This window comes from Caretta caretta, chromosome 1 (assembly GCF_965140235.1).
Source record: "Caretta caretta isolate rCarCar2 chromosome 1, rCarCar1.hap1, whole genome shotgun sequence".
NCBI classification, from domain to species: Eukaryota; Metazoa; Chordata; order Testudines; family Cheloniidae; genus Caretta; species Caretta caretta.
Window position 1 is genome coordinate 259878847 of NC_134206.1, and position 15396 is coordinate 259894242.

The following is a 15396-nucleotide window of genomic DNA, read 5'->3' on the forward strand; positions in this document are numbered from 1 at the left end:
GGGGCGGAATGGGGGTCAAGTACCCCACAGTAACTCATAAAGACAGCGCCTATGCCTCAGTAGTTGCAGAATGGCAGTGGAGCGTGCATTTGCCCGTTCGAAAGGACAGTGATATTGTTTGTGGAGTAGGTTGGAAGCTGCAGAAAGGTGATCGCTCCATGTTGTATTTGCACAATATCTGTGAGAGTAAGGGAGAAAGCCTTAATGATGAGTGGGAGGCTGAGGTGCAGGGACTTGCTCAGCAGTTTGAACAGCCAACAAGTAATCCAATAGAAAATGGAAAAAGCCAGGGCAATACTGTCAGGGATGCCTACTGTTCCTACTTTGAGTATGAGGCCTGAAAATGTTCAGCTGTACATCCAGCTGTTAACCTGCGGACAGGCTTGAGTGGGATGAATTGTGGGGAATGCAAGTCTTGTTTATGGGCAATGAAAGTGGACCACTGTGACAATCCTTATTTTACCTTGTGTCTGTGACTCAATATTTTGGAAAACCCTATTATTTAAAATTTAGGGATTTTCTGATTAAAATGCATTGACAACTCTATGTATAATAATAAAAATAGTTAAATATTCAATCTATTACATAGCAACCAGAAATAAACCTTTAATTAAAACAACAATGAAACCAAAATTCAAAGTTACACAGTGCAGTGGAGGGCAGAACACAAGGGCAGGGGGGGATTCAAGTCACAGGTGAGCATACGCCTCAATTCTGCATCTTCCTGTTCTTGAGCCATCTGGTGTTGAGAGGTTAGCAGAGGAAATCTGGGGGAGACTGGGATAGTAATCTTCTCTACATCCCCTTTAGGCTGTCCTGATTCTTTATGACTTGACACTGAGGTGGGTGATTAGGAGGCAGAGAATGGCCTTATTCAAAAAGGAAAAGGGCAGAACAGTCAGATACACCGTGAAGTTATTCACCCAGGAGGTCCCCCCCAGCAGTGTTTCAGGAGTGGTAGGGCGTTGCAAGCTATACTGGGGAAAATGACTGTGCAGCTATCCCTCACGTCTGGACTAAAACTGAGACACTTCTTAGTCTTAGGCCTGGTCTACAGTACGCGGTTATTTTGGAATTAGCCAAGTTACTTTGAAATAAAACTGATTCCGTCCACACGACCAAACGAGTTTTTTCGATTTAAAGGGCTCTTTAATCCGATTTCTGTACTCCACCTCGGCAAGTGGAGTAGTGCTAAAATCGAGATTGCAGTTCCGGGTTACAGGTACTGTGGACGCAATTTGACGATATTGGCATCCGGGAGCTATCCCAGAATGCTCCCTTGTGACCGCTCTGGACAACACTCTGAACTCCGATGCACTAGCCAGGTAGGCAGTAAAAGCCCCAGGAACGTCTGAATTTCCTGTTTGGTCACCATCAGCACAGATGACCATCAGCACAGTCCACCATCACAGGCGACCATGCAGAGTCCACCATCACAAGAGACCACGCAGTCCCGGATTTGCAGACGAGCTCCAGCATGGTCCGAACGGGAGGTACTGGATCTCATTGCATGTTGGGGACATGAATCTGTTATGGCAGAACTACAGTCCAAAAAAAGAAACACAAATACGTACGCTAAAGTCTCCAGGGCCATGACGGAAAGCGGCTACACCAGGGACACAGAGCAGTGTAGTACAAAAATCAAGGAGCTCAGACAAGTGTACCAAAAAGCCAGGGAGGCAAACAGGCGCTCTGGGTCACAGCCCCATACATGCCACTTCTACCGTGAGCTGCATGCAATTATGGGAGGTGATGCCACCACTACCCCACCACTGTCCGTGGACACCTGCAAGGGGGGAGTAGCACAGAGCGAGGAGGATGAGTTTTTGGAGGACGAAAGAGAGGAGGAGGAGGACCGTGCGCAGGCGGCAAGTGGGGAATCTGTTTTCCCCCCTAGCCAGGAACTACTCTTAACACTGGAGCCAATAGCCTCCCCCCACTCCCAAGGCATGCTCCCGGACCATGACCCTGGAGAAGGCATTTCTGGTGAGTGAGAGCTTGATCGGAGCCACGCGGTGGGGGGTGGGGAGAAACCCAGCCATGCTGGGCTGTTCACGTTTAGTTTAAAGGGCTCATCCCTGCTTAGAGCCTTATCGGAGCCACGCGGTGGGTGTGTGTGTGTGGGGGGAGGGTGTTGTGTGAAGTGATCATCCCATCAGACATTGCTTGCTATGGGAAAGGGGGCCCGGCAGTTTGAAAGTATTGAAATGAATGCGGAAGAAGCAGAAACCCACATGCCCCTAGGGCTTACCATGGCTGCCTGCAAGCTGAATTCTGTTGCCCGGCCGCATGTGATGGCTTACTCACATGAAAGTGGCAGGAACTTCAGTATAAGAGACAAAATGAGACCTTGTACAGAAAGAACATGTACTGTGTACTATGAATTGCCTGTTTCACTGAGAAAGAGTGTCCCCTTTGTTCTCTAAAATGTATCTTTTAAAATACTACCCTCCCTTTTTCTCTTCCCATAGCAGGTGCAAATGTTTCAACATGGCCCCTATCTACTCCATCCCAGAGGCTGGTCCAGATTAGAAGGCAGAAAAAATGAACTCGGGACGACATGCACTCCCGCACTGATAGGGCCCAGCTGAATGCATGGAGGCAAACAATTGTGGAGTTGCGTAAAGCGTTACATGAATATGAAGAGAGGAGGGACGTGCGTGATGAGAGCAGGCAGGATGCTATGGAAGCAAACTGGAAATGCTTCGCTGTATGGTGGATCTAATGCGGGAAAGGCAGCAAGACCACAGACTGCCGCTGCAGCCCCTGTATAACCGCCCTCCCTCCTCCCCAAGTTCCATAGCCTCCTCACCCAGATGCCCAAGAACACGGTGGGGGGAGGAGGCTATGGGGACCCATACAGTCAACCCCAGAGGACTGCACAAGCAGCAGAAAGCTGGCATATCCTAAATTTTGATTTGGTTTCTGGACTTGTCCTTTCCTCCTCCTCCACCCCCATAACCCAATACCCCCCCTCCCCCGTCTAGCTTCTGATTTCTCTCAATGTTTTGTGCAACAAATAATAAAGAACGGTTTTTAAACAATTGTGACTTTATTTCCTTTCATTTATATCGTGGGTGGGTAACTTTAAGAGAAACAAACACAACTGTCACATCGTATGCATGCCAGTCATGAAACTGGTTTTCAAAGCTTCTCTGATATGCAGTGCGCCCTGCTGCGCTCTTCTAATCGCCCTGGCTGTGCGAAACTGACCACCAGACGAGTTGACTCAACATCCCACTCCGCCATAAATGTCTCCCCCTTACTCTCACAGATATTGTGGAGCACACAACAAGCACCAATTACAATTGGAATATTGGTTGTGCTAAGAACTAACCAAGTCAGTAAACTGCGCCAGTGCACTTTCAAATATCCAAAAGCACATTCTACCACCATTTTGCACTTGCTCAGCCTAAAGTTGAACTGCTCCTTACTACTGTCCAGGGTGCCTGTGTACAGCTTCATGAGCAATGGCATTAAGGGGTAGGCTGGGTCCCCGAGGATAACTATAGGCATTTCAACATCTCCAATAGTAATTTTCTGGTCTGGGAAGTAAGTTCCTTCCTGCAGCTGTTCAAACAGACCAGAATTCCTGAAGATGCAAGCATTATGCACCTTTCCCGGCCATCCCACGTTGATGTCGGTGAAATGTCCCTTGTGATTCACCAGTGCTTGCAGCACCATGGAAAAGTACCCCTTGCGGTTTATGTACTGGCCGCCCCAGTGTTCTGAGGCCAAGATAGGGATATACGTTCCGTCTATTGCCCCGCCGCAGTTAGGGAACCCCAGCGCATTAAAGCCATCCACAATGGTCTGCACATTTCCCAAAGTCACTACCCTTGATAGCAGCTGGTCAATGATTGCGTTGGCTACTTGCAGCACAGTAGCCCCCACTGTAGATTTGCCCACTCCAAACTGATTCCCGATTCACCAGTAGCTGTCTGGTGTTGCAAGCTTCCACAGGGCTATGGCCACTCACTTCTCAACTGTGAGGGCTGCTCTCATTTTGGTGTCTTTGCGCTTCAGGGTAGGGGATAGCAAGTCACAAAGTTCCATGAAAGTGGCCCTACGCATACGAAAGTTTTTTAGCCACTGGGAATCATCCCATACTTGCAACACTTTGCAGTCCCACCAGTCTGTGCTTGTTTCCCGGGCCCAGAATCGGCGTTCCACGGCATGAACCTGGCCCAACACTACCATGATCTAATCGCCACATGCCGTGCTTCTAGGAATGTCTGTGTCCATGTCCTCATCACTATCGTAATTGTGCTGTCATCGCTTCCTTGTTTGGTTTTGCAGGTACTGCACATACTGCTGCATAATGCGCAAGGTATTTACAATGGTCAAAACTGCAGCGGAGATCTGATCGGGCTCCATGGCTATGGCGCCTGCACAGGTAATCCTGGAAAAAGGGCGCGAAACGTAGGAGAGCAGAGTTGGTGGCGAAAGCTGTGCTGCTCGGTTCACGGTAGCCGAAAAAAGGCAGTAAATGGTTGTCTTCTGTAGCTTTCACAGAGGTGGGAGTCCAGGACAGACAACACAGAGAAGCTCGGAAGCGCAGCAATAGCGGGAGAGCAGAGCTGGCGGCGGAAGCTGTGCTGCTCAGTTCACAATGGCTGAGCAGAGTTGGCAGCGGAAGTGTTCAATGAGGAAGAGAAAGAATAGATAGTAGTGATTACATAGGAAGATGAGAGGAAATGAGAGGTGGATTCACAGTAGCAGAGAGCAGTGGTGCACCGTCTGCTGAAAGCAGTATGGCGTCTGCACGCCAAAAAGGTGCAAAACGATTGTCTGCCATAGCTTTCATGAAGGGAGGAGTGTCTGACGACACACACCCAGAAACACCCGCGAGAATGTTTTTGTCCCATCATGCACTGGGAGCTTAACCCAGAATTCCAATGGGTGGCGGGGACTGTGGGATAGCTACCCACAGTGCACCGCTCCGACATTCGATGTAGCCTTGGTAGTGTGGACGCACTCCGCCGAATTCACGCGCTTTAGTGGGGACACAGAAGACCGAATGTATAAAATAGCTTCCAAAAATTCGAATAATTTCAAAATAATTTCATACTGTAGACGTACCCTTAGATTCTGTTTTCTCTCTCCTGCAGACATGGTGAAAGTGCAGAGAAAAACAGATAAAGTTCTGCAGTGATTGTCTGAAGCATTAATTATTGCGAGTCTTTCTCAATATACACCTGTTAAAAGGTACTAAGAACTTTGCTGTCCCTAAGGCAAAGCTTTTTACCTGTAAATATATGTGCTACCGGACATCTGCGGGGAGGGATAGCTCAGTGGTTTGAGCATTGGCCTGTTAAACCCAGGGTTGTAAGCTCAATCCTTGAGGGGGCCATTTAGGGATCTGGGGCAAAAACTGGGGATTGGTCCTGCTTTGAGCAGGGGGTTGGACTAGATGACCTCCTGAGGTCCCTTCCAACCCTGATATTCTATGATAATTCTGAGTGGAAGCTGTAGTTTTGCCATGCAATGTCGACATCTACCTCATGTAAAGTGAGAATACTAATCAAACTTCTTTTTATGCAACCAGTCTCTCAATAAACTGTTTCAGAGTAGCAGCCGTGTTAGTGAGTGGATGTGTCGTTACAGAGAGTAAAACTATTTCCCCATGTTTATTTTTCCCCCCTACTGTTCCTCAGACGTTCTTGTCAACTGCTGGAAATGGCCTATCTTGATTATCACTACAAAAGGTTCCCACCCCCCTCCTGCAGGTAATAGCTCACCTTAACTGATCACTCTCGTTCTTGTGTGTATGATAACACCCATTGTTTCATGTTCTCTGTATATATATATCTTCCTATTGTATTTTTCACTGCATGCATCCGGTGAAGTGGGTTTTAGCCCACGAAAGCTTATGCTCAAATAAATTTGTTAGTCTCTAAGGTGCCATAAGTACTCCGGTTGAATTTCACACAATTGAATGTTTTCATTATTTGCATCTGCTGCAGTAGGCAGTTTGGGTACAGGCTGAGGTTGCACCATACTGCCAGCAGCCATGTTAAGCTGGTGAATAGGATTGGGAGGAGGGATTTTGTAATGAAGGACAGATGCAGGGAAGGAAAAACAGGTTAATAGTTTTGTGTCCTCCATGGCGTGGGCTTCAAATTGGTTGATGGTCGGGACATTAGCATGACACAGAGGCTGAATGCCCAGCTACAGCAGCTGCCATTTTGAAGAAGTGTATGGGAGAGATGGTGGGGGGAGGGGAATGGGAGAGGCAGCTTGAGCCGAAGGAGACAGGGGGCTGGATAAACACCTGTCAAAAATGACTGCGGCCACGGGGCACCTGGAACAGAAGCTAGCACAGCAGTATAGCATAACAAAATAAAATAATAATACATTTTAGATATAAATACTTACATGCTCTTGTTCCCTGGATCGGATCTACCTCTTCAGTACCATTTTGGGTTTCTGGCTGGGAATAGGCTCATTCCTGCATGGCAGGGATCAGGCTTGCTTTCTACCCAGCCATCCTCAGGGTCTTCAGTCCCAAAAAGCTCCTGGTTTTCTGGAGACAGTTCTTCACTGACCTCCTCGTGTTCATCCTCCAATGACTCCTGGTGCTTGTCTGGAGGGAGGTGGAGCAGCAAACTTCTTGGTTTCTGCAGTGGTATAATTGATCAAAATCCTGTCCAGCTCCTCATAAAAAGGACATGACACCTGTCGATTGCTGGACCTTTTCCTAGCATCCTTGGTTTTAATGTACATTCTCCTGAGTTGTTTGTTCTTTATCCTGCACTGTTAGGTATCCCAGCTGTGGCCCTTCATGGAGATGTACTTATCCATGTCTACAGAAAGATTTTTATTCTGGTGACTAGCCACAAGAGCTTCCTGCATCAATGTTTCTCTGCAGGGGGCGATGAGATCTAGAGTCTCTGCATAGCTCCAAGAGGCTGCTCAAGGCATACTATAAGGCTTCTAGAGTAATATCACAGCATGGCTGATATACTCAAATCCAGGAGTAAATGAGCAAATTCTGGCCAATTTTTATATGGGGATGTCTGATCAACAGCAGAACAGTGGAGGGCTCTGTGACTCAGGAACCTCTTGGTGTCAACTGGCAGAGGGCACAGGGGGTGCATGGGGTTTTGCAGGTATCCCCTCTGTCAGATATATTCATAATACTATACCAAAGGGTAGCATGCAAAGTCAATACCAAGAGCCACCATAATCACTGGTCATCATCATTACTGCACAATGTATGTACGGATAATATTTAAGAAATTATGTATCTATATTGAAAGTTACATTCTTAAGGTACTAGAGAGTTAAGGCCAGTCACCAAGATGTGACATGCTCAGATGTACTCCTTTGAGGCAGGAAGTAACAGATGCTTATCTTGCTGTCTGGTCATATGTGTACTGTGTATTGTCTGAATCACAATGGAGGTCTATTTGCATACTGAGCCAGGTGCCAACTGAAAGGGTGTGAAATCTACAAGAGACAAAATCTACAAGAACCAAAACAGCAGGGGGTGTCCTGTATATGAATGAAGACAAAGGATGGAACTTTTATATCCTAGGAGGCAATGGAACACAATGGGCCAACTAGGAGACAAGCTGACAAGCATGTCTGTCTCATGAAAGGAAGTTCATTGCCAAGCCTGGCTATAAAATGCTGCAAGGACATTGGGTGAGCATTATGCTTAAGACATCAGAGTATCTAGTTAATTAAATCTAGGTTCTAGAATGCATATTAAGATTTCATTTTATATGTACCCATTTTTTCCAGAACTTCTACATACTATTACTTGAATCTCTATGCTTTGTTAAATAAACTTATACCTAAGAACATAAGAACAGCCATACTGTTTTCACTATAAGCATATCTTAGTGCTGTTTGTTAAGCAGAGAAGTGATCTAAGGTGGAATTGGTAAACTGGGGTTTACTGATTTTTAGGAAGCAGGCGATCTGTGAATCCTGCAAGTGTCCACTGGACCAGGGACTGGACACTCCAGGGAGACACTCGGAAGAGTCGAGGGTTGGAGTTTGCCTATTGTTAACCAGTAGAGAGACAGCAGGGTCTGCAAGGCCTAGTAGGGAGTGCTTGTGTTACCCCTGGCCAGTGGAGTTGGGGAGCTGACTCCCTGCAGACACAGACAAGGTTTCGTCATGTTAAGGGCAGGTGGTAGTGAGATTCCTCACAACCCTGTGTATCCCCAGAAAGCATCACAGCCACACAGGTAAACAGACAGGTCAGTAACAGTCGCCCACAAAACAGTGTGGGACAGTAGCTGGAGGACTGCCAAAGTAGCATGCAGCAGCATTGTGTGCATATGGACAATAGACTGACCTAGTTCAACTGCATCAAACTTAGTTCACTTTGAAAGAGTATGAGATAAACGCAGAGTTAATGTGCTATAATAAATTACGCTATGTGTATGCAAGCATTTTGAAAATGGATTAACTCTATTTAGTCTGGTTTAAACCTTGGTGTTAGACAAGCCCTTAGTATTTCTGGAATTTGCCAAATAGTTTACAGAATGTAACTGAGTAGGACCACTTATCCTGAGCAAATCTAAGGCAGCAGAGGACCACAACAGAAAACTGAAGCAGGCTTGTGACTCCCCACATGCAGAAAAATGTTAGTGATCCCCAGGAAAAGGTCTTAGCCAATAACTTGAGAACTGCTGGAACAGTAGTTTTAGAGGTGGGGGGAAAGGGTTGTTGTGCCCATTCCAATGATGATCTTACTGGTATATGCACGTGCATACAGCACATTGTCAAGCACTGCATCATGGTCTACGTTGAAGCGATCAGCAATGTCACGAAGACGATCTGGACGGCTGGAATGTGTAAGATTTAAGGATTCTCTTTATATACATAATGCAAATTATGAAAATCCATAAAACTCAAGTGCAAATCCAGAGCTCCCAGACAAGGCCTTGGCCTCTCTGTTGATACTGCCAACAAGAGGAGCAATTAGTGCTTATGGTGATGTGTTTTGTTTTGTTTTTGTGATACAGAATAACTAGACAGAAAGCAAACTCTTTACATAGTCCATCAAAAAGCTGTGAGATAGTAACAAACAGTGGAATCACTTTTGAAGCAGTAATCTGGATATGAAAAGCTTCTATCACCTAGATATTAAAAATATGAGCACATTAGAACTACACAAATAGAAATATAAAATAAGTTCTGTATCTTAACCCCACCCCTATCCCCCATTTGGGTTGGATTATAACAAATTACCTAGAGATAAAAAGCACCATGTCCAAACTCCAATACCTAAATCATTTTGGCGTCTTGCTTTAGTAATTTATAATAAGAATAAACTGTTGTGGACAGCACTGACTTTGTTTTTCTTCATGATGCCATGGGCCAGATTTAATAGACAGTTCCTTACTTTTATCCATGAATGGAGCCATTTAGAGCATCTCATCTGCTTTCTGCAACAAAATGCACTCCATCAGAAGATTATGAGGATGCTGTACTCATTACAAGATGCATCAACATCCCTTTCTATCATACCTACAACTTGCTTAAGTAAAAAAGATACAAAGTGTTTTCAGTATCAATGAAGATAATTTTTCCTCCTGTGTAGCGATCTGCTCCTGGAAGCTGAGCTGTCACTAGAATGCATCATAAAGAGAGGATCAAAATGAGCAGAGGGGAAAAAGCCCCTTCCACCCCTCCAACTCTCTCTGCTACTACTTTTAACAAATAACAGATCCAACAGTTTGTAAACAACACACAAATGATCCAGTACTAATAACCAGAGTTGCCTTTATAGCAAGGCTGACTTGCCTCCACAGCTAGCTTAAGAAGGAACCAAAGTAAATTTTCTCTGTGGGATGTCAGGTCAAACTTAATCAAACTTTATGTTACTGAGCACCAACACTTACTTTGCATCTAAATTTGCATAATTTTTATTAAAAATAAATATTTAATGAAAACAACTAGTAATAATTAATGAAGAAAAACATCTTCTTGGCCTTCTCGCTAAGATCAATGGTAATGCTCTAATAGGGCCTTTCCATCTCTTAACTACTACGCTTTTACCTCACTTTATTTGGATATATATCTTTCTTGGTAGATGAATAGATGCCGACTGTTGTTTGAGTTTATCCGCAATGAACAAATTCAAATGATCAGTTTTGTCCTCATCCTACATGCAAAAAATTATTATTCTGTACCAAATGTGGCCCTCAGGCTGTAATTTGGACATCCTTGGACTAAATGAAAACACTCCCATTTTTCAAGGAAGAGCCTCAATATCTGTCATAAAGGGAGATCAGACTGAGAAATTGTTGGTTCTCCACAGTTTTTAGTAACTAAATTCCAATATTATTAACAACTACATTATTTATTATTATGTATCTGTACTGTGGTAGCATCAAGAGTCCTATTATATTTTGCACTGTACAAACGTATTACAAAGAGATGGTCCTTAACCAAGATTTTACAATATAAATTTAAGATAGGAGACAATAGTTGGATATGAAGAGACAGACTGGGGAGAGCACAAGTTAACAGCAAAACAGTTAAAATAATAAGCAGCAGTCTCAGTGGTTGCAGCACATCAGCTGCCTAACCATTTTGTAGGCATTGTGGCAAAGGTGGGTTTTAAGGAGAGATTAAAAGGAGGATAATGTAGTGGTCTCACCAATTATTACCGAGAGCTCTTTCCAAGCATAAGGGGAAGCATGAGAGAATGTATGATGGTGCTTATCCAAAAATTGGACAAATGGGCAATCACGGGTGGCACTGTTGGAAGAGTGAAGGTGGAAGTCTACATTTCTACAGAGTATAAAGATGAGAGGTAGGGCAAGGATAAGCTATAAAGAGCCTTATGCTCTTGTGCTTGACACAGTGGAAAAGGGGGATCCAGTGGAGGGATGCAAAGAGGAGGAAAAAGTGGTCAAAGCAACACACTGTGAAGAATATTTTTGCCACAGCATTTTGAATGGATTCAAAGAGGATGTAAACACTATCAATAATGTTCTGAAGCATAGAATAATGGCAAAGGAACAGATGTAAACAAAGAAACTTACAATTCATATACATCTGAATTAGTAGAAATAACACTCACTGAAGTCTTTACTTCACAACATTTCTAAAGGTAACAGAAGATGGCATATTTCCACTTCTCTAAGACAAGATATTTCCTTCTCATGTATCTAAGAAAGGAGCTCATCTTTAGGTATGTGTACCCCAGCTACATGCAGGCAGGTCTTACCTCCTAAATGCTGTTTAGTAGGTTGGTAGCGTGTTTCTTTTAGAGAGCAAAGACTGATACTGCCATAGAACTCCTTGATGAATGAGATTACAGAGGGATATAACTGTCAATATTAAGACTGTGTACCTACCACAAAGGGTGTGGGCAAGCTGGGTTTTGCCTGTTCGGAATTCTATTAAAGAGAAAAAACAAGGGGAAAAGTTTTTGCAGTTTGTCAAATACATGAGTTGTTTCAATAAGAATACACTCTCATTTATAAAACCTCAATCACCTGTATTGCTTTCTGTCTTTCAGTCCCCACTCATAAATCATATGAAGTATAGTGCAAATTGTACTTATGAACAGCAGGGCTTAGAAGTGCTGCACTGTGAGAGGTATCATGCTTGACAATTTCAGAGTGGCAGCCGTGTTAGTCTGTATCAGCAAAAAGAACGAGGAGTACTAGTGGCACCTTAGAGACTAACAAATTTATTTGAGCTTTTGTGGGCTAAAACCCACTTCAACGGATGCATGCAGTGGAAAATACGGTAGGGAGATATATATATATACACACAGAGAACATGAAACAATGGGTGTTGCCATACACACTATAACAAGAGTGATCAATTAAGGTGAGCTATTATCAGCAGGAGAAAAAAACCTTTGTAGTGATAATCAGGATGGCCCATTTCCAACAGTTGATAAGAAGATGTGAGTAACAGTGCGCGCGGGAGGGTGGGGGGAATAAGCATGAGGAAATAGTTTTACTTTGTGTAATGACCCATCCACTCCCAGTCTTTATTCAAGCCTTATTTAATGGTGTCCAGTTTGCAAATTAATTCCAATTCAGCAGTCTCTCGCTGGAGTCTGTTTTTGAAGTTTTTCTGTTGTAATATTGCGACTTTTAGGTCTGTAATCGAGTGACCAGGGAGACTGAAGTGTTCTCCGACTGCTTTTTGAATGTTATAATTCTTGACGTCTGATTTCTGTCCATTTATTCTTTTATGTAAAGACTGTCCAGTTTGAAGTGAGCTGTAGCTCACGAAAGCTTATGCTCAAATAAATTTGTTAGTCTCTAAGGTGCCACAAGTACTCCCCCTCTACTTCCATAAAGGAGCTTAATGTCTTCTTACAACTATCTTAAATGAGGAGCAATGGTTATACCCAGCCCATAATAATATCAACTCCAAGACACTGTTGGAAAAATGTTAGATGTTGCTGAGGGTGTTGGGTTAATTCCACTGACCAGGCTTAACTTTATTTTCAGTCAAATGGGTTCCAATATCAGAAGCCATGTGAGCAATCCCAGAACCCATTATAGCCACAGCTTTGCTCTCCAAAGCTGTTTGAGAATTGCACCATTGTAATTTACACCATATGATCACTATGGTGCAGTGTGTCTACACTAGGCATCTCGTTCTGGTTGTCCACAATATATGTTGTTCACCAAGAACACTCACTGCAAGTACTGCAGAGTCTATGGATTATTGCATCTATCCCACAGTCCCTGGCACAGCTCCCTGGAATAAGTGAATAATGTCCATAGAATTTAAAAACAAAAACAAAAAACAGGGGGAGAGGGGAGAGAAAAACATGTTACATGTTTTGTAAATTTGTATTTTGTATTATCTTGTTGGTTGTCCACCGTTATTCTTAGGGCAGGGGTCTCAGAAGAGGTGCCTGGGAATACCTGAAACCATCCAAATACTGCCTCATTTACTTTTGGCCAGTTCTGAAAGGAAGAGACATGTGGGGGGAATTGTGGGTCCAGATAGAGCCATAACTGCTGTTGTGCCATACGGAGCCATCTTGACAGGTGCCAAAGGCACTGCCATGAGCTGTCAAAGTTATTAGTAAAGGGTATACTGGAGCATTCTGTGACTGTACTGAGAGACTAGTTGCATTGGTGCAATGGCTGCACCAGTGAAAACTGACAATGCAGATGGGAAATAGCCTTGCTCAGAGTTAGTACAATAATACTAACAATCCAAATGGTGGTGTGATTGCCATTCCCACTTGTGTGTAGGATCCAGCAAACCTAGCACACATCAAGACATCTTACTGGAGACAAGAATGATGAAGGTGAAACCGTTTCTCAAAAAAAGAGATAAACACTGCAATAATCATGACAATCAACCTACAAAGAATTCCATTTACTGCAGAGGTATGTTGCACTCAAATGGAAATATTAGCATCGATTTTAAATGGATACTATAAATTAAAAAAAACATACTTCCATCTAAAATATTTTAACTTACTATTTTTACAAGTAATACCTAAGTTTGCAATAGCTAAAAGGTTTAAAAAAATATATTTCAGTTTGCTTACTTTGTACATTTGACAGCACTTTGTCTATAGTTATTTTCCCTACTTCCCTTATACACTCAGATAGTTATTTTCCACTATCAATTGTGTGTGTCTTCCACATAACAGATGAGAACAGAAAATCAAATTTTAAAAATGTTATTTTAAATCCATAAAAATTGGTCAAGAGACTCAAGGGTGGGGGTAACACCTGAAACAACTTTTATCTCATTTTTATCTAGATTTCAAGTTGGTGGTATTACTTTGAAGACCAGGAGATAATATTTGAAGACAACATGTCAAGAAAATATTTCATCAAACTGTTCAAGCCTCAAGGACACTTTTTAAAAGGGGAGCGTGCTCTATTTGATAAACTGTAGTTATTGCTGCTGAAGTCTTTTGATCTTGCTGATTGACTTTTGCTGTAATAATAGCTTACTATCTAAATCTGATATGAAGGGCATTCATTATTTGCTCATATCTCATTGTTTGAATTCTGTACGGTGCTGCCAAAATGACATATGTCACATCCGTGGATCTGCATACTTTATATTGCTTTACACTGTGACTTTTGCCTGTAGTAAAGCTGATGAATGAGAGAAGCTGGGTGCAAATATTTACACATCTCTTGAATTACAATAGTCTATTTTGGACTGAACTTTAAGTTTTGATTCTTTGTGGAGAAGAGTATGTATCAGCAGGAAATCTCACATCAAGGTTTCATTACTGGGAAGAAATGGGGAAGCAAAATGGGGAAATGTTTCCTGAGCAACATTGTTCATAATGGTATATCATACTGAACCAGCATGCCTCCAAATGTGAGCGTTACTCAGCTCAACCCTCATCTGCAGCAACTGAAGAAGAACAATGGCAAAACACTGACAAAGATGGGATTATTTCTGCTTACATCAACCCTGGAAAGGGACCGTCCATTACAGTTGAGCCTCAACCTCCATCTTTTCAGGTCCAGTGTGATGAGAATTTGATAGAAATAATGTAGCTTGCTTTAAAACCTAAACATCTGCTGCAGCTCTCTACTGGTAATCCACTCAATAAAATCCATTTAATATGGTTCACTCACCTCCAAAGGCCTCTGTGATTGCCATGCTTTCAATCCCACCACCCAATAGTTTACTGGAGGGAGAGAAAGAGTTAAGCATATTGAAATGCCCGCAGTCATGAGAGTAATGTCAAAAGGGGAATCTTTGCCACTTTAAGAAAATCTGTTCTCATCCAAAAGGCCCTGCACGTAACTCATGATGTGATATGGTGCAGGGGCACCACATGATCCCTGGTATACAGAGTGCTAATTCTGTCTCAGCTTCCCCTTCTACAGGTGCTCGAGTGGCCATTTGGTAGATAGAAGAGAAAAAATATTTTTTGAGAAGATAAGGCTCCACCAACAAGCGGTCATGGGATTGCTAAAAATCCTAATCTATTAATTTACCCACATTTTCAATTTATTTTCTGCTTATGTTTAGTCATTTTGCACCTGGTTTTTCCACCAAGAAAAAAAATCCAGAAAGTACCTTTAAGGCACAAGTCACTGTTAAGAATAGTGTGGAGCTGCACCAGCCCAGAAAGAACTCCTTTAGACCAGGGGTTCTCACAACAAAATTTTTGGTGGTGTCAGTGTACGGCCACCAACTCTTGCTGATGGCCACTCTGACAAACCCATCTCTCTGTCCCTGCCTCCTGCGGCCCTGCAGCAAGAACCCACCCCAGGGAAGGTGGGTTGGGAACTCACCAGCCACCTGTGAAGTCCCAGGCTCCCCGTGCCCTGGCTGGTCAGGAGTGGGGGAGCTGCTCAGGGGAGAATCCCAGTGACCGAATACCACAGCCACCTCCACTGACAAGAGCCACCTCTGACACCATACACACCAGCCCCATGTATCTCCAGAAGCGCTGCCTGGAAC

General features: G+C 43.4%; 1 protein-coding gene across 8 annotated transcripts in view; it reads right to left on the bottom strand.

The window, feature by feature from the left end:
- DMC1 (DNA meiotic recombinase 1) overlaps window positions 1-15396 on the bottom strand; it is a 42270-nt gene that overhangs the window by 13989 nt on the left and 12885 nt on the right. For 6 of the 8 annotated variants that reach the window (XM_048834148.2, XM_048834139.2, XM_048834129.2 and 3 more), the window contains 4 exons: window positions 14562-14614; window positions 11328-11369; window positions 9518-9590; window positions 8713-8804 (listed from right to left, as the gene is read on the bottom strand). In XM_048834148.2, the coding sequence (XP_048690105.1) occupies window positions 8713-8804; window positions 9518-9590; window positions 11328-11369; window positions 14562-14614 (260 nt within the window). The remainder of the gene's footprint in view (window positions 1-8712; window positions 8805-9517; window positions 9591-11327; window positions 11370-14561; window positions 14615-15396) is intronic. The other 2 variants (XM_048834155.2, XM_048834145.2) reach the window with 1 other exon arrangement.